This window comes from Leptinotarsa decemlineata, unplaced genomic scaffold (assembly GCF_025532065.1).
Source record: "Leptinotarsa decemlineata unplaced genomic scaffold, Ldec_3_MD MMD2_P_RNA_scaffold_11, whole genome shotgun sequence".
Classification (NCBI taxonomy): domain Eukaryota; kingdom Metazoa; phylum Arthropoda; class Insecta; order Coleoptera; family Chrysomelidae; genus Leptinotarsa; species Leptinotarsa decemlineata.
In genome coordinates this window covers 4,008,322-4,030,138 of record NW_027412525.1, presented here as the reverse complement: position 1 = coordinate 4,030,138, position 21,817 = coordinate 4,008,322, and the positions used below count along the sequence as shown (strand labels likewise).

Below are 21,817 nucleotides of genomic sequence, written 5' to 3'. Positions count from 1 at the left end.
TCAACCACAACAGAAACATATATAGACATATTCAAAGAATTGGACTAAAAAAGATGTCCAATACTGCGATCTGAGCAAAGCGTTTGATTGTGTTCCACACAATCGACTGTTAGAAAAGTTTTGGATTTATGGGATCACAGGAAATACACATCAATGGTTTCGGTCTTATCTTGATGGGAGAAAACAATATCTCACATTAAAGATGATGGACGAAACAGCATACACTGCTCAGATTTGATATCGATAAGTGTAGGGGTACCGCAGGGAAGTGTTCTTGCACCTATATTGTTCTCTTTATATATAGCAGATATTGTTAAATACCTATATGAATACAAACTAACACTTTACGCAAATGATCCATCGATCCTAGTAGCAGAAGACTCCTTAGAAGCCATCCAACGCAACTGTAACGATTTAATGATAAGAATTATACTTTGGTTCTCAACAAACAAATTAATTTCAATTCAGGTAAAACAAATTTTTCAATATTTCACTCTAGACAACGGAAGATTGAAAACATAGAAATTAAAATGGGAGAAGTATAACCAATACAATGCGAAAACATAAAATTTTTAGGTATAATTATGAATGACACATTAGATTAGGAATTCCATATCAGAGAAACAATGTTCAAACTAAACAGCAAAATATACCACACTGAAATGCCTGCGAAGAGTTGCCCGTACTAAAAAAAATTTATTATGCTGAAATTCAGTCACGACTCACATATGGAATCATTATGGGGTTCATCATCAGCAGCTCAGAAATTATTTGTAGTGCAGAAAAAATACCTTACAATTGTATTGAATAAAAGTCAGAGAGAATCATGCCAACCATTATTTGCCAATCTGAAAATACTTCCTCTCTCTTGCTTGTATATTCTAGAAATATCTTGTAACATTTTTAAAAATAAAAAAAGCATTAGCACTCAGTAATGATCACAGTTATTCAACTAAATTTAACCACCATCTAAAAACACCTCGAAATAATTTAAATGTAACTCTCAGGGGACCTATCTCCGATGGCATAAGAATTTACAATAAGCTCCCGGAATCAATTTAAAAGGAAACTACTGACTTCAAATTCAGAAAGCATCTCAAAACTTTTCTGTTTTCGAAAATGTTTTATAATATTGAAGAATTTTATTCCAGATAATTGGATAATTTCATTCAATAATATATTTTAATTTACTTACTCTATTTTTAAAATTGTCAGTTTCATATGTGAAATGTCTACCTATATGTAATTTTTGACGTGTTTTATATTACTTTCACTATAATCTGTAAAACCAATTAATACATTGAATTGAATTGTTACTCTTTAACTCCATTGTTCGTTCGTTCTAAGCTGGAATATGGTTGTGTCTATTGAAAGGGTTATATTTTAAAGAGTGACTAATTTTTGAGAAAGAAAGTTTTTGGCTTTCTATTACTCCATCTGGATACAATAAAATGTGGGAATCTTCCAAAGGAAGGAATGAAGTAATCAATTTTAAAATAAATAACTCTATACATGGATGTGTAGATCATGCAAAGAAGTAACTTTCAGACCATGTAAGTGCAATTTTTTTACCATTAATTTAGTGTAGAACGCCTGTGAATGATATCTGATTTTATTTCACAACGAATGTTTGGAATACAAACTGAGTGGAGGATAGTGTCTTCTGTATAATTCAGTGTTCATATGAAAGTATTTGTTTCAAAAGAGTTTTTCTTTCATGTGATTCAATGTTTATATGAAAGTAGCTGTTTCAGGAGGGCTTTTTCTTCCAGTATATGTCTGAAAGTTACTTCTTTGCATGATCTACACATCCATGTATAGAGTTACTTATATTAAAATTGATCAATATGGAGTAGTATAAAGCCAAAAACTTTTTTCCCAAAAATGGTTGTGTCATTCGGAATCAAAAGACTTTTTCATTTTCTGATACTATAGGAAATCCAGAAACGATTATTAAGAACACTCTTTTTCAGAAAACACAATGTCTATTGTGATTTTATTGTACCTGAAGTAAGACTGAGAAGAGACAATTTCGTGTCTCAAACAATTTGTCTCCTCTTCAACAATGTCTCGAAACCATTAACAAAATGGTGAGGAACTGTGAACTGGATATATTCAGTATTACAGAGGGATAACTCCTTCGAATGCTCAAATGTGTCTGAATTTTTATACGGTTATTTTATTATTTATTGTTTTATATTGTTATATTTTCTATCAATTTTAACTGTATCAATGGTACTCAATGAATACTATAAAGAAACTTTCAAACAAACTGTGCATCATGTAAATGGAAACCATTCTGTGTGTTGTTCAGTATAAATAAATTTCTATTCTAATATAATGCATTTATTAAATAAACACTAAAGCACAGTTCAGTATATTATAAAAGGAATATTAGCAAAAGCAATTTCTCTAGAAATATACAAATAAATATTTTAGATAATATTTAAAATTTACATTATACATATAATCAACAGAAAAAAAATACAACTATACATAATCAATTACCTAACAAAACATATTTATAGAGTAAAATCTATCTCAGTATAGTACGGAAATGTTTTTGTTTTTACTTTTTTTGGTTTTACTTTCTAGAATCAAGCCTCATAAAACATATTAATGATTTTAAGAATATCAAACATTATGGCAAAGGGTTCTTCAAAAAATGTATTAATAAAATGCAAACTGTAACATCAAAATCCTGTATATAAATTTCCAATAAAAATACTATGAATTGCATAGATACACTAAAATCTAAAATGTTTGAGGAACCAATTTTGAAAGTCTGACTTTGTTTGGTACTCGTCAAAATACTGATCTACTAAGAAAACTGTCGTACATTCCTTAGAGTCAACCTGGTGTTTCAATTTGCATATTAAGTCACTATATACCCTTTGCACGAATATGCATAGTGAATTTAATGAAGTAATTATGCCAGGCTTAGCTAGTGGACACTTGCCATACAATCAAATGGCTCAGTTCACCTCCTTGGTTTTGACTTCCCTGAGCCGTTTCGAGAAAATTTGTTTCCCCTGTACTCATCATACTTTCCTCCATATCGTCACCTGAAGAATAAATATCAACTTATAAAGGTGATTTAACAATTGCATCTTGCTTCAAACAATTTTTGTACCCGTCAGTTTATTAACCAGTACCAAAACTGATGACTGATTTCATGAAATTGAATATAATAACATATGTGATGGCTGGACCGATTCTTGATGAAAATGTTTTCAAGTGAAGCTTTTTCGTGAGATTTTTACGAAGCATTTTATAAAACCGTGACATGTGTTTCACTATTCGGTAATGCGGTTTCAAAATCTGTTCAGTGGAAATTTCACTTGAATATAATAAACATTTTTTCATTATGAAATACTTTGTATGAAAAACTGATGAATGTTTGGAAACAAAAAACAAAAATAAATTGAAAAACTTTCTTCTTGAAAAAGTATTTTATAATGTTGAAGAATTTTATAATTCGTGATATCTCATAATTGTAAGACTGACTATTGTATGTACAATTTTTCTGGTTTGTTTGCGATTAACAACTTATTTGTAGATACCTTCTTTTCTTTTTTGACTAGTCTGATAAGTGTTATGTATGTGTATGTATATTGCCTTGTATAACCTTTGATTGATGAATAAATTCTATTATTATTATTATTATTGAATATTCTTCATATTTTTTGTCAACTAATTTAGTGACTGTACCTTATTTATTGTTGCAAGTGCTTTGCCAAGAAAAATCTGAGGCTTAGATTCTGGTAAATGATGTGTCATGTGACAATAATGAACTACTGGTAGTAGTAGATTTCTCGGATGCAAAACATTAACTCCATTGGCCCAGATATTTTGCTTCTACTGAACACATTTCAATTGTTAAAAAAACAAACTCACAGCTTATTGTGAGATGTTCATCTGTATTAGTTCTGATATGACTTTTCATCTAGTATCGGCCAGTTTCATTCAACAGTTCAATGTGTTTTGTAATCCAGACTTCAAAAGATATCTTCATCTCTCAAACTTGAGTACCTAATGATCATCTAGGTGGTTTTCATATTCTTTAAACATTTACATTATATTGAAAGGCTGCGAATCAAAAGAAGTCCTCTTCAAGCATTACAACATCATGACTTACTCAAACTATCAAATATTACTTAAATCTATTTGAAACCTGGAATGGTGAAACTTCTAGAAAGTGAATTAATTATCTTGACGTCGCAGAAAATTGATCTCCACCCTTCAAGAAACGTAGAAAACCGATCAACATTTCATGAAATGTATATGCTTTCTATAGTAATTCCTAATGAATAGTACAAAAATGACGAAAAACTTTTACTCATTGCCTTCCCGAAGAACCAGAATGAAACAATACATCCAAAGATTTAATGATCTTGAATCCATTTTGACCTTGAATGTAATTTGATATCCTATTTTTTTATTCTGTGACTGTATCAAGTGGTTTGATGTTGTCAGTACTTAGACAATTTTTCTGATTGTTATTCAAAGTTGATAACTTATACTTTAGAATATCAAGTCAACTGGAGATGAGGGACAATAAACAGATAATAACTAAATCAGATGTTTACAATAGGGCTTATCTTACAACTGATTCACTCACTTTATTTTTCAAAATATGTCTAAAGACTGTATCAAGATACATTCCTATAAGAAAATTAATATTTCGAAATGCAATCTCGAAACATTCATGTCTACCAACATACCTAGATACAACCAGAATGGAACAATCTATTCAAAGATTTGATTATCTTGAATACAATCTTCAGACTTATCTTGATTTCTGTTAGAGTATTCGTACATAGGATGTTTCTTCCCCACTTGGGGCTTTGGTCATGAGAGGGAGCTGTTACTACTTAACAATCTTTCCCTTAGACGAAGATTTCATACATGCAATCGAGCCGCGTTGAAGTCAATTGAGACTCGGGCACACTGCTTTGTGTCGAATCTTTCCTGCGCTGGTGAAAGGTAATATCTCTTAAATCAGTCTGGAAGTGATATGCTCAATTGACTTCAGCATGGTACTGCTGCTGGATAAACGAGAAACATCTATATGACTAACCTGCGTGAGGTATCTTTCTTAAATGTTTTTCGGATATAATTCAACGTCCATCGTGGTATTAGCCAGGTAAGTAATTGTTTTCCGGCATGTATTTACCAGAACCCAATGTGTAGGTACGTTGTGTAGATACTTTCAACAAATATAATAATGGCATGTTACAAATAAATGAATACTTCCTCTTTTTACCAGGCTGAACACCGTGTTCATACAAAATATTTATTGGTTAAATATTTTATGTTTCATGACCTGTTATAGTAAAAATTGAAATCAGGAAATCACCAATATAATTCTTACGAGTTTAGGAGATTATTTATTATAGGGTTCTGAAATTTAGTTAGACTGGAAATAATGAATATTAAGGAAAGGCTAAATTATTTATCTCAGTTTAATAGAAATTTACACTAGAAAGATAATATTTCTTCATGGCGAAAGATAACTATGCCAGCTACATTGTGATTGGTGTGTTAGTGCCAAATCCAAACTCAAAAATTAGAAAATGTTAAATCAGCTATGGTGAAAAGGTGGCAAATACTTCAAGCCTAGTTACTATAATGCAGAAGTCAGAAATACGTCTATGACCAAACATTGACGAAAAGAATCTTGAAAAAAAAAAGTACGAAATTGCAGTGCAAAATTCACGTTTAAAAAATGAAATTGAAACATTTTCAGCAATTATTATTTTTTATGAAAATCCAAACTGTTCTTAATATCATAGTAGAATCCACGAGTACTGAAAATATTTAATGCAATTCCACTATTACTGAATTTCAAACATGATGTTTCAAGTTGTTTTTATTTAACTCAAAGTGTCAACTTTGCGACTGTTTTCAATTATCATCAAGTTGCAATTGATAAATTATCCACTTCAAAATATGTTCCCTCATCATTGAACTGACAGTACGTTTTAAAATATATAGTTTCCAAAGAAAAACATGGATAAAAACGTGAACTCAAAAAGAAGAATGAGTGATTGAGGGCAATTTTTGTCATACACACCTTCCAAGAGTAGTTGGTAGAATACAGTTCTAGGTTTAAATGCTACTGGACGCCATTTTTTTTTTCAAATTTTCAACTATCCAGTTTTCAAATTATTCAAAATTGACTAGAATAACAATAATAGAAAGTATTTTTCAATAAATTGCTTTTGATTATGAAATTTAATGATATTGGAATGTAGGCTTTCACAGCTGGCGTCAATGTTTTGGTTGGTTTCCGGGTTTGGCAGTGGTCTTTTTTAGTTACAATCTCCAAACGTTTCATCTGTAACTACGTCAGTCATCTTCAGTGGCGTGGTTGAAGTACTCTTCTATCTGTATCAACTGAAACTATGGAATCAACTGAATCTATGGAATCAACTGACAAATACGTCCAAGAAGAGTACTTCGACCACGCCACTGAAGATGCTTGCCGCAGTTGCAGTTGAAACGTTTGGAGATTGTAACCAAAGACCACGGTAGAACCCGGAAACCAACACAAATTTCTGATACGAGTCATAGAAAAAAAATAGTATCCTACTCATCAGACATTTTCATTGCTCACTCAAATGATTTATGATGCAAGCCTACATTTTGCGTCATCAAACTTCATTCTCGCGAGTAATTGCCAAATTTTTGCTCCTTGTATAATTACTTTTTTCTCTTAATTGAAAGGTTTATATTTTCAGGAGTGATAAACTTTATTAATTAATTGTAAATGAATCTATTGAAATTATGAATAATTGATGTAATCACAGCACCTTTACGTGGACTCTATAAAACTCATACTGGCTAAAACTGTGAAAGGAGTTGAGCTAGATGAATCAGAATTTAAAGTATTGGCATGATAAATATGACTGATTTTGTTCAATATGCAGTTATTTCCATTGTTCTGGAAAATGAACAGATTTGAAATGTAGAGACTTGAATAAAATAGAAAAATTGTATGAGTTATTGAAAATTCAACAATTACAATCTAAACCTGTACATTTGATTTGCTCAGATGATATAGAAGTCACTGCCTAATTGCAAATTATGTCAGTTTAATTTGAAACCGTGAGTGAAGTTATTTGCTAAACACTAGTGGAACTGTTTTCTTATGGATATAAAGATATAGAAAAGAGATTAATATTGAAATGGCCACAAATGGCCGATAGGATCGATATTAACTCTGGTAATCAATTTTCATTTCTATGCACAATTTATTCAGTTTTTTATAGTTTTTTTTTTTGGTCTATAACCTCCCACAATCTGGAAAAATGGAAACTAAATCAATAGAGAATATGCTGAAGTGTAGTAGAGAGCAAACTGAAAAGTTCACCCCGAAAAGTTGATATAAACTACTGGCAAGTCCAATTAGTCAGTAACTTAATGTATTCATAAATTTTCAGTTTGCCCTTCACTACACATCAGCAGATTCTCTATTGATTCAGCTTTAATTTTTTCAGATTGTGGAAGGTTATAAACCCAAAACACAGTATAAAATATTGAGTCCTCTACAAAAAAATGTCGTTTAAAGAATATTATTCATAGTGTATGGAAGTTTTTTATATAATTATAATTTATTAATTAGCACCATTCTGAAAATCAACCTTCTGCATTAAAGTAAAAATTTGTAAAAAAAAAAAAGTTTATAAACTTCCCTTCAAGATCGGCCACGTATGGCGGACACCATGGACATTTATTGGGATCCAATCTATCCCCTGTTCATAAAATATAACATTATTATTGCATTTCAATATTTTTCTTGATGACTAATCTGACAGTAAATGAAACATTAAAAGCAATTTGTAACAATTTGAACTGGACCATAATTGAACTTGAAAAACGTTTCAACTGACAATTTTTTTACAAACATCAACCTATATTAGAATTCTGTAAATCTTGCAGCCACAGAAAAATTCTCAATTCGTTTTCATGTCCATCACAAATAGCCTCAATCCAAAAATTAAATCAATTCAAATGAGAATGAGCAGCAGTTAATTTTAACACAATGAACAATGTGAAGCAATAACAAATATTTCAATTATAATTCAAGTTAAGATAAAAACTAAATTCAAAAGCATCAATTAATATATCTTTGAGTTTTATTTTTGAACCATATTGTTTTTTTTTTGTTCATAAAAGAAGTAAGAAGTATTTTTATTGAAAAAATATGTGTTTTTCAGCTTTTAAGATTTTAGTCACTTCGAAACTGTGTGTGTATTGAATCTACAGTAAAATATCCATCAATACCACATAATATAACGATAGTTTTGATCTACCATCTTTATTAGAAACTTTCACTAACTTGGAAAGCATTTACTTTTTTATGTTTTTTAATATGGATTTTCATCAAGTATCGGCCAGTTCTATTCAATTATCGTATTTTATTCATGAAGCATTGTAATCTTTTGTTGCCCAAGTAGTCTGTTAAATTGTACCCAGAAGCACCTAAATATTCCTTTTTGAATTAACTGATCTTTGGAATTCTCTTGAAGAGAAATTCCTTTAATATTGCACTTTCATTCAAAAGTGTTTGATATCAACTTAAACCTACAAAATATATCAATATACAGGAATCTTCAAACTGAAAAATTTATTGGAAAATAAAAATATTGATTGTCACTACCCATACTTTCACTCTTTATTTGTTCGTAATTATACATGAAAAGAAAATACCATCAACTGAATATCAATATTTAAGAAGTTGGTTTTTTCATGAGTTTATCGACTATTTCCAAATTGATCAAAATATATTGAATAAAACAGCCCAGCTCATCATTAACTGTATATTAATTTTTCTTCATTTTCACTGTAAAATTATTCATCTTATTTTGAAAATAACTCAGTACTAACTGAATATCCAATGCTATTTTACTAAAAAAAAAAAACACATATGACCTACAGCAAAACAATAAATAAATCTCTGTCAACCTACCCCATAGGATTCCCAGGAATATCAGATAATAGTTGCCACACTAGGAGATGTGAGGCTCCATCTCTGGGTTCATTATCGTCTTCTGAAAACGTCGATGAACACAATAGAAACATGACTATTTGGATAGGAATCAGTATACAGGTGTTAGTGGTAGAGCAAAAGATGAAATGACCACATTTCCGTTACCCTAACTCATCACAATGATGTAAGGTTAGATAGCACTGCGACAGTTAACTTTTTAAAAGGTCCATCTCCCTGACAAAAAATTATATATAATTAAATAAAAAGGAAGAATATGTCTTTTTTGAACCATTGCTTGAGGCCCATATCATTTCTTTGTTAGTACAAATTCTCAATTAAGCCTTCCATATCATAAATATCAAAACATTTACAGAGCCCTATAGCGGAATATCGGATTTCCATAACACTAAGTTTGAAGCCAAGTTCCAATTGAAACCACTGAATAAAAATTCGCCATCTGCCTATCTCTTCAACTTCCACAGCTAGCCAAAAAGAGGCAGAAAGCAAATTCTCATTTGGCAATTGATGGCAAAGCTTGGCTTTGGGATTTTCGTTTATTCTTGATATTCGTGATTTGAATTTTCTATTGATCTCGTGATGTCTCTATAAGAAGAGTCGCCATCAACATGTCTTGTAGGGTTGTCCTTATAAAGGCAGAAGATTTCCAATGTTGCATTCTGACCAGGCTAGTACCACTTTTGGGCTCTGATATAATCCAATATAATGTTAGAGAGTTTTGAGACATCCTGCTCAAGTTATTGGTATACAAAAAAAAATTCAATGCCTACTTAGAAAAAACAGTCTTTGGTTTGCTAATATATAGCAGTTAGTAACAAGTTACTAGCTGGTGTCATATTTATTAACCAACTAAACATGGCTTATAGGTTTTTAGATCTAAAAACCAAAAAAATTTTAGATATTTTTCAACATAACCTGCTTGCATTGTATTTTTCCAGTGATGTTCAATACTTTTCAATACTGCCTGTGTGAAAGTAGTTTGGATTTGAATCGCTGGAGATTAAATCCATTTGGAAAAACGTTCTCAGGAAGTGTATTCCACACAACGCAGTTCTCCAGATAAAAGAGTTCTTAAACAGGGAAGTTCGAGGTGTACTAAGATGAACCTCAAACCAATGAGCAGCCACAGTCCGTCGCGTATTTCTGATATGTACCGCTCTTGGTGGAATCAAATATGCCAAGTCACTTGAACACATCCCGTTAAAGTATCTGTGGAAGGGAGACAAATCTCTAACCTTTCTTCGATATTCTAGGCTATCAAGGTTGCACGTGATGTTCGCGTCTCCAATCAGGCGGATGGCTCTTTTCTGGATGGAATCCAGCAACTTCAGGGTATGTTTGGGGGCGGAGCTCCATACATGAGAAAAATACTCCAAAAAAGGTCTGATTTGAGCTTCATAAAGCATCAAAAGTGGCTGAGATGTGGAGCAAATTTGATGAATAAGATACGTGAGAAGTAATTCAAAATATAAACAATTTTGGCCATCACTATAATGAATGTGTCAAATGGTGCACTCATTTTCTTCATGAATTATTTTCTTTTTTTAACAATTAAACCATTTTTCTTGTCATAACTGAAATGACTGTAAAATTTGAACATATACGCCATAACACTTGTGAGATTTTCACTGGACAGTTTGCAAAACTGCAACACGTGTTTCTCTATACAATAGCTTCCTTAAGCATTTTGATACTGCAGTGGAAATTTCACAATAAAGTGTTACTTGAATGGATTTTCATCAAGTATTGGCTAATTCCATCACATACGCCGTTGATTTTTTTCCTTTCTCCAGACACACGATCAGAGTCTCCACTCAATCGCTGCCTTAGGCAAGTGAATGATCTAATCGTGCAGTTTAAATAAAATCTATATATCTATCTAAAATGATGAAAAGTAACGATATGACTTGCCAACAGATAGAACTGTCTTGGCCTTCTTTGGAACTGATTGTCGTGTTCTTTGAATCCATTATTTTCTCCATTGGGAAATGAAATACGAGACCAATTTGCAAAACTTAGCTTCACTGGTGTGAAACATCATCCAGATGAGGGAACTATCTTCGTGAAGCTGTGTTTGTTCCATTACAAGAATACCACAGCTTTCTAATGTTTAGATTTTCAGTGAGCAATGTCGATGATCATCTTGAACAATTTTGTTGATTTTCTTTACCATTATTTTCACTTATTTGGTGACCACCGTACTACTTCATTATTAATATTATTTTTACCAAAAAGGTTATGCTAATCTGAATTTTTCACCGAAGCTCCGATACTAAGAATGACCAATGACCACTCCCCACACCATGAGGCGAACATTGAGTCAGAATCCTGAGAATAAACAAGAAAGGCACTCTTCTGCATTTGTCTGACTAAGACTATTGCTGAAGTATGGCAAATTACTATGATTTTGAGGTTCTAGATCAGGGACGGTATAATTCCAAAAAAAAACTCCTACAGATAAAACAACCATTTCAACAGAGTGACTGGGATAGAGTCTGCAGAGTTTGAAGTTATCCAAGGCTGGTACTTCCACCGGAAGAACTTTCTTCACACCAATCAAGATTATAGTCAAGTACTTTTGGGACTGAATACTCAGTTGTAGCTATACTTTTCTTTATGTGATATTGCTTTGTTCAAAAAATAAAGTGAATATTCAAATTTCGCGGGCATTCGAATAGCAATTTTTAATTTTTTTGTGTTGGTACACTCGTCTCGAACATATTTTCACAGTTTCAGCTGTCCTACAAGCTTTTCACAGAAATGTTAAGAAAGTGAAGAAAATTGTTATGAAGAATAATCATATAAAAGAAGTTGCTGAAGATATCGACATATCGGTTGGCTCATGCCATGCAATTTTTTCGAAAATTTTGGGCATGAAGCATCTGACAGCAAAGTTCCAAAATTGCTGAATTTTGACCAAAAAAGGCGTTGCATGAGCATCGCTCAGTAATTGTTGAATTACCTCAACGGCGATCCAGATTTTTAAATGGGTCATAGTCATAACTGGTGACGAATCATAGGTATATGGTATATGTGCCGTTTGCGAAAAACAATAAGAAGAAAACTTCCGGTACTATGGAAAAACAATTCATGGCTTATGCATCACGATAATCCACCTGCTCACTTGTCATTGCTTGTTCGTAATTTTTTAGCCAAAAACAAAACCATAATCATGCTTCAGCCACCAAATTCACCAGACTTCACCCCCTGCGACTTTTTCCTGTTGAATCAACACATGAAAAGACGGCGTTCTGAAACGATTGGGGAGATAAAAACCGAATCACTGAAAGAGCTCAAGGACATACTAAAAAGGACATATCAGAACTGCTTCGAGGATTGGAAAAAACGCAGGCACAAGTTTATTATATCTGAGGTGAACTACTTTGAAGGAGACCAAAAAAAATTGATGAATAAATAAGTATTTTTCAAGAAAAATGAAATTTCACCCCACTGTTTTTGAACAAACAGCTTATGTAGTATCATGCTAAAATCCGTTCTTAAGTTACTAAACGATCAGAATCTAATTTACATTCTTTGAAATCTAATTTAATTGAACATTTCTGTTTTCAAGTGAGAGGATTGAAAAAATGTGGTCACTTTGAATTAGTTACCTCTGAACAACTATATAATAATAAACTTTATAAAATTTCATTGGCAATGTTTGTGGTGTAACTTAAAATTTGAATCCTGAGCAATTTAGTCAAAATTTACAGTATAATCAAATCTTTTTGTTTCAATATACAATTTTTCAAGATATAACTTTAAAATGAACTGATTAATATTTATATTTTTCCTGTCAGGTAAGAAGAAAAATTACCAAATAAAATGTTAAAATGCTTTTACATATATTTCAAAATGAAATCAAAAATGCAATGTCAGAAAATCAAAACAAATACTATCTTTGAGAATATTGTTGGAACCTATTCCCCAGCAGGCTTTTTATGGACCATTTTAGCAGTATTTATAACCTATGAAAATCACAAAGGAATTCTTAAGTGAGGGATCTTACTTATTTTGGACAGGATAAAAAGTGACAGCATTCAAGTGAATGAGAACTTCATACTGTTGCCTCAATTTCATATTCTTATGTGATTAACAACTAAGAAATGGTTGAATGAAAGATATACCATGTGAAATTAATATATTATAAAAGATATTGCAACCTATTACGAGAAATTGAATATTTTCTGACAGAAAAATTATAAATTTCTTATTCTAGATTTATTTCATCATATGTCAAACCCCATGGTATCTTTTCATTTTTCAAGAAAAAAATTGCTGAAAGAAAATTTTGTCCATGTATTCCCATGTTGAAGACAGAAATTAAAATTACAACATTTTGTTTTTCCATACATTGAAAGTGTAACTTCTATTTTGTTTTATGGAATTTCAATACGGTACTCTTCTGTTTAAATCTAAGTGTTATCACTCTGAAGAATATAAAAGTATTTCACGATGAAATGACGAGTGACACCCAATTAGTTATCTACCAACTTGCCAATTAATGAATGAAATAAATCAAAGTTAAGTATGTCAATTAAAATGTAATATCAGGAATCATGAGACACGAATGTTAATAACTATAAAACACAATATTAGCATAATCACATTTCTCAAATTTACATATAGGAACTACCTTCTATTCCCAGGAATCCTTTTTCTTACAAAGAGTTTCTAAAAAAAACTTTCTACTAAAGCAAAAGTATCATGGGACAGTGCATGCAGAAGAAAAAAATAGTGACTAAGCCAAAAGTACCCAAAACATGCAATAAAACTCACCAATCCTAAAATCTACGTATCCTTCCCCACCGGAAATGACCAGCATAGCCGACGGTTGTTTCAAAGTATTCCCGGTAGATGATACTGAAGCAGACATTGCTTCAGAAGGTGTAGAAGCTGCACTCATGCCTACAAAATGTATATATTCGAGTCAAAGGAAAATAAAAAACAAAAATATTACGAGTATTAGAGGCCGCATAAATTATGGCAAAACACAGTTGGTTGTTTGATTCCGAAATACAGTAGGAACTAGAGAATCATTTATTATTTGGGCTCGTAGCAGTGTTTACTTTGTATATTTATTTATACGGGTAATCCCCATGAGGAAAAATCAATAATACAAATACAGTATTTCCTTAAAACTAACTTAAACTTGATATATGTATAAATGTATCAATGTAAATATATAAAATTTAAATGATATGAACCTAAAATCATCATGCCAGTTGGTTATCTCTACCTATAATGTCGCAATTAAGACGGTTGGCTTCTCGCATAAACCTCGACATGGGTGAGAAGTATCTATGGTTTGTATGGTGATTAGGGACAGGAAAAAGATTATTGTTCCTAGTTGAAAGAACAGGTACTCAGAATGAGACTTCATGTAATAGATCATTACAATTAATGTCACCTGATAAGTGAGGCAATGATATCGTTATTTGTTCTACGAAAAAAAAGGGTGTGAAAATTCACAATATCAAGTATATCCTTATAATTATATTCTCCAACTGTGAGGTCAGAATTGAAGGCAACAGGTCTGAGGAATAAATTTTGCATTGCTTCAATATTATTTATATGTACAGTATAATGAGGACAGATTGGTGATGCATACTCCAGAATAGATCTTATATAGGCTAGGTAAAGAATCCTTTCAATTTCGGAAGAGAAAACCAAGAAGTTTCAGAGCTTTATTGATGGTGGTGTTGATGTGGGTGATGAATGAAGAAAGGTTCATATCAAAGATTATACCCAAATCTTTTATTTCATTGAGCCGTTTTAAAAAGACATTGTGAAGAACATAGTTGAATACGATTTTGTTATTCACTCTAGCAAACGTTATACAGAAGCATTTCCTTTGATAAGCAGATATAACTTCAGGTCATCAGCAAACAGCAAGAATTTGCAGTAAAGAATTGAATTGCCAACATCATTTATAAATAGGGTTAACAGCAGGGGTCCCAAATGAGAGCCCTGTGGCACTCCAGAAGGTAGATTCATTCTGATTCAAAGTTTTTCATTTTGACTACCTGTGACCTGTTCTTGAGATAATCGCCTATCCAGTGAGTAATAAAATAGGAAAAACCTAAGGAAACTAACTTCTGTAACAATAGATTACGATTAACACACTCAAAAGCTTTACTAAAATCAGAATAGATTGCATCAATTTGTTCGTTATTTCCATTTGATTATAGTTATTTCATTGTTTGAGATAACGTTTAAAATATATAAGAAAATGTTCTTTCGAAAAATATTCACTTTATAGTTCTATTTACCTTTGGGAATACTTTAATGAACACTATAATCACAAACCCTATGAATTTCAAAAGTTTCAACCTATTTGTTGGCGAGATATCAGTTGTACAATGTTTAAGGAGTTGTCACGCATTTTCTTTCCATAAGGAATCGTTCCGAATTTTATTTAAGGTAGTACTACCGATACCACAGGAGTCAAATGTGTGTTTGTATAGTTCGATTTCCGTATTTGTTTTATTATTATTACTCTTTATTAGCAAAATGCTCTTCATAGTACAGTCAGTCACTTATAAAATACAAAACAATAAAAAAAAAATATATATATATATATATATATATATATATATATATATATATATAAAATTAGAGACAAGTCATATTTAAAAAACAAGAAACTAGAAAACAAGAAGAATTATTGATTACAATTTCTTGAAATATATTCACTACATTTTCTTTTGAATGAATTTAATGAATCATAGCTTTTTATATGACTTGGCAAATTATTAAATGCAATCAGACCAGAACTATACCACGAATCACAACCTATATGTTCTCTGTTGATATAAAAATTTCCTATTCTATTTCTAGTGGACTCTGTATGAATACTACTTGTTTAGGTTAACTGATCACTCAGATAATTTGGCAACATATTGTGTTTAATTTTAAATATAAATATTAGCATATTCATTGTTATCCTTTGTTTAGCAGACATAAGAGACAGTGTTTCCAACATGTGTTTATTACAACTTAATATTGCCCTCATGGATCTGTTTTGAAGCTTCTGTAATCTGTTTAGATTTTCATTGCTCACAAAATAGAGTAATGTACTACAATAGTCAAAGTGGGGTGCTATTATTGATTTATAAATTGTTAATTTTGCATATTCACTTATTTTATTTTTCAATCTATATAAAAGATGAATTTTCGTGGCTATTTTCTTCTGAATATAACTACAGTGCGCATTAAGGATCAATTCTTGATCTAATACCACTCCCAGATATTTAAAAGTTGTTACCCTTTCAATGATGTCATTATCAATATAAAGATTCAATGACAGCTGTTCATCTTGCAGTTGTCTCAAACGATATTTGCTACCTATTAACATGCATTTTGTTTTATTAACATTTAACTTGAGGCCGTTGTCACATAACCACTCGTGTATATTCAATAGTTTCTCATTCAAACATTCTAAGATTTCATTAGTTGTCCCAGAACAGTACAACATAGTGTCGTCGGCAAACAGTTTTATCTTACACCTTTTAACACGTATCACAATATCATTTATGTACAGCAAGAATAGCAGTGGACCCAATAATGACCCTTGAGGGACTCCAGAAAATACATTTAAAGTACTAGATGTCACTTGATTATATTTAACTAGCTGCTTCCGATATATGAGGTAATTTGTGAACCATTTCAATACTTTATTATCTAGTCCATACTTATTTAATTTCATTGAAAGTAACTCAATGTTGACCGTCTCGAATGCCCTTTTGAAATCCAGAAAGACAACTTTCCACGAAGAGATTAAAAATTGCAGTGAAGTTTCACATGAATGGGATTCCCCAAATCCAGATTGTTCTTTAATCAAAATATTATGTTTCGCTATAAATTTCATCAATTGCTCTTTCACTGTGATTTCTAATATTTTCTCATAAATTGGCAGGGTATTTATGGGTCTAAAATCAGATCCTAAAACGGTGTTTGTAATTTTTTCAATAGGAACGATGCTGGCAATTTTCCAACAGTCAGGAAATGTTCCTCTGGTTAACGATAAATTTATCAAGTCCAAAAACCTATTTCCCAGTATTTCAAATGTTAACTTGATTATATTCAGATTAATTCCATTGTCATCTGTATTATTTTTCTTGAGGGAAAAAATTATCTTTTTTAACTCGCACATATTCAATGTTTCAAATTCCCCAAGTATCTCATTTGTTGGTATAATATAACTGAGAACACGATTATAATCATTTATTGGCACTATACTTTCGGTTAGATTTTTCAAACCGTCAACGAAAAATGAATTAAAATATCCTGCTACTTTTGCTTCATTCATGAGAACACTATCAAATTGTATACCTTTGAACTCTAGTATTCTATTTCCCTCTACTAAACCTTTCAGTGCTTTCCACATTGTCCTACTGTTTCCTTTATTTTCGTTGATCTTTGATTCATAATACTTTTTAGTTTCAATTCGTATCTTTTTGGTAACGAAATTACGACTTATTTTATATTTATCCCAGTCACATTGTAGTTTGGTTTCCTTGGCTTTTTTATGAAGAAAATCGCGTCTTTTTAAATCTGCCATGATTTCGTCTGTAAACCACACTTTCAATTTGAAATTATGAAATTATGCTTCCTTTTGAATGGTGCATGTATGTCCAAGCATCTAATAATATTATTGATGAATAAATTGGATATTTCATTAATGTCAGTAATATCATTATTCCATAACGTATTCATTAGGGAAAGTTGGAATTTAATTTCATCAAAGTATGTGGCATCGCCGCGTAAAAGCGAAAGAGATAGAATATAAAAAACCATGTGCAAGAATCGATAGCGCAAACATTTATTTATTCCTTAAAGTCATCAAGCCACAAAAAAAAATTTTTTGCTGGAAAGGTAAAAGGGTTTACGTCATAAATTTAAGGAAATAGTATATATTTGCGAAACACTCTAAAAAAATGGAAATCTTGACACCATTTTGAAGACGTGGCGGGTCCTCTGGTTCCTAATTTTAAAGCCAGGTATCGAGTTTTAGGCTGGTTTAATAATTTTCTTATTTTTGATTATATATATATATATATATAAAACTAATGAATTTATTATTACCTCCATTACCGGGAACAGCTACAAAGAACTTAACATTATCCCGATGACCATGGAAACTTAACTGGGCATGAGCCATTGTACAATAAGGAACAAAACTTCCAGGTATAGGAGGAACCCTCAATCCTAGTCCCGGCAAAGGGGCTAGAACTGAGTTATTTGCTCTTGGAACAATTGCACCTGCAGAAGTACCGCCATCTGAAAGGGGTACTGATATTATAACTCCATTACTGGTTCCTATCCATAGCCGATTAGATGATATCAGAAGACTTGTGATTCTAACTAATGAAAAGCCTAATTTTCCAGTTCCTGTAAAGAAAAATAAAACATAGGTAACAACTCTCCAATCTTCATTTTAGAGACACAAATTCTATAACATACTTAATTATATATAGCAGAGAACAAAATCATGGTAGTATCATGAAGTCTCTTGTAAGGGGTGATGGGGAGTGTTCATGGAAATACTTACTCCTCATTTTTCTTCAATTGTGCCAGGTTATTCCAATTGGTTCTTTTTTAGCACTACAAGTTTCATTCGACCACGGCTTACCAGCCCGGAATTTATTCTCTCTGATCTTAACTTCGGCCATGAGAGACTATGTTATGAATTATGTATTATTTTCTTTTTAGATGACTGCTTTTCTGGAGTTTTATCAGTGTGATAGTTGAACTCTTAAGAAAATAGTGTATTTAACATTAACATTGATATATAATATACTATTTTCGATTTCTCACATATTTAAAGTTTCTGCAGATTACTACAGCCAAAATTTTCTTTTTATTCTGATCCTTAATTTCAGATCTGTCTTTCAACATGAAGAAATTTATTTAAATAACACTTTGTTAGATTTTCACTAAACATTTTACACAACCACAACATATGTTTCACTATACAAGGGATTCTTCAGGTGTGTTCATATTGACTAAATTCTACCTAAAACAGTAGTTATCCATCCATACATTCCTATGAGTATTAAGTAACAGCATTCAAAAGTATGCAAAGGAAAGTAATTTTTAGAGAGAACAAGGTCATCCAACTTCAATAAATGATAGTAGGCATCATAGGATATTGACTACCGATTATGTCGTTCGTTTTTGAAAGAGAAAGACTGGGACATGGCTCGCAGAACAAATAATAATTGAATGAAGTTTAAATTAAAAGGATATATTTTTAGAAGAGATTAATTTTTGAGAAAGAAAGTTTTTGACCTTCTACTTCTCCTTCTTGATATAAAAAATGTGGAAGCCAATTACAAAAAAATAACTCTATACAAAGATGTGGAGATCATGCAAAGAAGTAACTTTCAGACAGAAACTGAAAAAAAAAGCCTTCTTAAAACAGCAAGTTTTATATAAAAATTGAATTACATAAAAGAAAAATACTTTCGAAACAAATACTTTTACATAAACTCTGAATTATATGAAAAACACTTTTCTCTATTCCGTTTGTGTCTGAAAGTTACTTCTTTGTATGATCTACACGTCTTTATATAGAGTTCATTTCTTTGGAAGATTCCCACATTATGTGTCAAAAAGTCGTAATTATGAACGAATTGGCTGTTTTTTTTTAATAATGTCATCTGTATTTACTACTTAAGAGCCGATAAGGCAAGTGTCTCACGGTGAAACATCGGATGTGTAGCAGTGATGATGACAGTGTTTCATGTAAGTGAAATTTTACTTCTTTCATTAGCCAAGTTACTTGGCTTGGAATCTCTTAATTTTCAAATCATTTTATATAATATCAGACAATGGAAGTCCGAACTAATGAAATTGATGAAAATAGCTATTTTGGGAGGGCTTTTCCTTCCAGTTTGTCTGAAAGTTGCTTCTTTGCATGATCCACACATCTTTGTATAGAGTTAATTTTTTGTAATTGATTCCTTCCTTTCTTTGGTGGTTAATGGTGGTGGTTAACGAAAAAAAACACATTTTAAACATACCATAACATATTTTAAACATATTTGGAAGATCCCCACATTTTTGTATCAAGATGGAGAAGCAGAAGGCCAAAAACTTTCCCAATTAAATCAAATTTATTGATAATAATAAAGACAAAAATTCAGTGTTGGATAAATCAGGAGTATATAAGTTGAATTGTAGTTCTTGCCCAATATTGGTCAAATGGAGAGAACCATTTACCAAAGAATAATAACTTAGGAATAGTTTCTTGAATGTGAAAACCAACTACACATTTGAAAATTATCTTTTGATAGAGGAGCATGTGTTCAATCACGAATATGACGTATTACATTTGGAAGAGGAAGGTTTGAAACACGATCATATGGAATGTTTCAAAAGATTTAAAAACTGGGAACATTTGCTGAATGTCCAAATATAATTAGAAAATTCCTCACTATTAAATCTGTTTTATAATGTTGTAATTGGTAATTACTTACATGTCCATTTAAATGAATTTATTTGTAAGATATCTTTCCTAATGTTTTATTTTCTAATGAGTTTATACCTAAACTCAAGTAAAATTATTATTTTAAAGTAGGTAGAAAGTCATATTATTCAAATTGTTAATTTCTATGAAGCACTAATCAGTTGGAATTCAGTTAGTTTGAGCATGCTCGAAAAAGCTATTTTATAGTGAAACACGTGTTGTGGTTTTGTAAACTGTTGAGTAAAAATCTCACAGTAAAGTGTTATTTGAATAAGTTATGGATTTTTATCAAGTGCCACTTTCAGTGGATATGATATTCCGATATAATGTTATGTGATTCAGCAAAGTATATTATTGTGTCATCAGTATATAGTTTAACCTCTCCTTGGAGAGTTAGTATATCAAAAGATGTAAATTTAAAGAACTGTGGTTGTCATAACAACACCTTGTGGTACTCCACAAGGTACTCCCTGGAATTGCTTGACACAAGTTCCCACAATTCCAATCTAAGTAGTTTATCCTCAATAGTACCAAATCAAGTGACACTAGCACACGAGTCTGCATGTTGTCCTCATTTTTAAAATTTTTGTGATAACAGGTACACAAATTGTGTTGATCAACCATATTGACATGGTAACTATATTTTTTTATCAAGATATGCAACAGGTTGACTTTTGACAATTTTTTCAACTATTTATCATTGGTTCAGCTCATATCTTTCAAGATATGACCCGGAAACAGATTTTTAAAATATTTAATCATGGTAATACATCTCTTTCATTTCCTCTGAGGACTCCATTTTAGAGCTGACACTATTTGTTGTATATGTTAATGTTTGTGATAGACACTGAAAATGGTTGCTCCCAGTTTAGCGAGTCTTTCAGTAGTAAAAAGTCGGAAATCAAATACAAAAATTATATAAGTATGCTCCTTTATCACATCATCTCCCCATTAAGTTCATTTCCTATTTCTGCATTATGAAATTTATTGACTTAAGTAGGTATATAAAGAAAATATTTATTTTGGTGTATTTTAAAACTTTCAAGTTTATTCTAATTGAATTAAAAAGTGATGGATATTATTTTGTTTCTAACAAACACTTTTTCAAAGTAGTTTCTTTTTATGATTATTATCAACGTAAAACATAGTATGTATTTGCCACTGCAAGAAAAAGGAAATGGCTAATTTACCTGTTGTGGTTTCTAATACTCTCTTATCCATTTCAATGAAAGGCAAAGATTATTAAATATTTGAATTTCAAAAAACAACTAGAGTTCTAATACTATTTGAAAACTGAAGTATAATGAATTTAATGATTTTTTTCTATAATG

General features: G+C 31.3%; 1 protein-coding gene across 2 annotated transcripts in view; it reads right to left on the bottom strand.

Moving 5' to 3' along the window:
* Positions 1–845: 845 nt before the first annotated feature.
* Positions 846–21,817, bottom strand: part of syd (JNK-interacting protein syd) — a 63,797-nt gene continuing 42,825 nt past the window's right edge. For both annotated transcript variants that reach the window (XM_074170036.1, XM_074170043.1), the window contains 3 exons: positions 18,101–18,406; positions 13,793–13,921; positions 846–3,065 (listed from right to left, as the gene is read on the bottom strand). In XM_074170036.1, the coding sequence (XP_074026137.1) occupies positions 2,941–3,065; positions 13,793–13,921; positions 18,101–18,406 (560 nt within the window). In that variant the 3' untranslated portion in view covers positions 846–2,940. The remainder of the gene's footprint in view (positions 3,066–13,792; positions 13,922–18,100; positions 18,407–21,817) is intronic.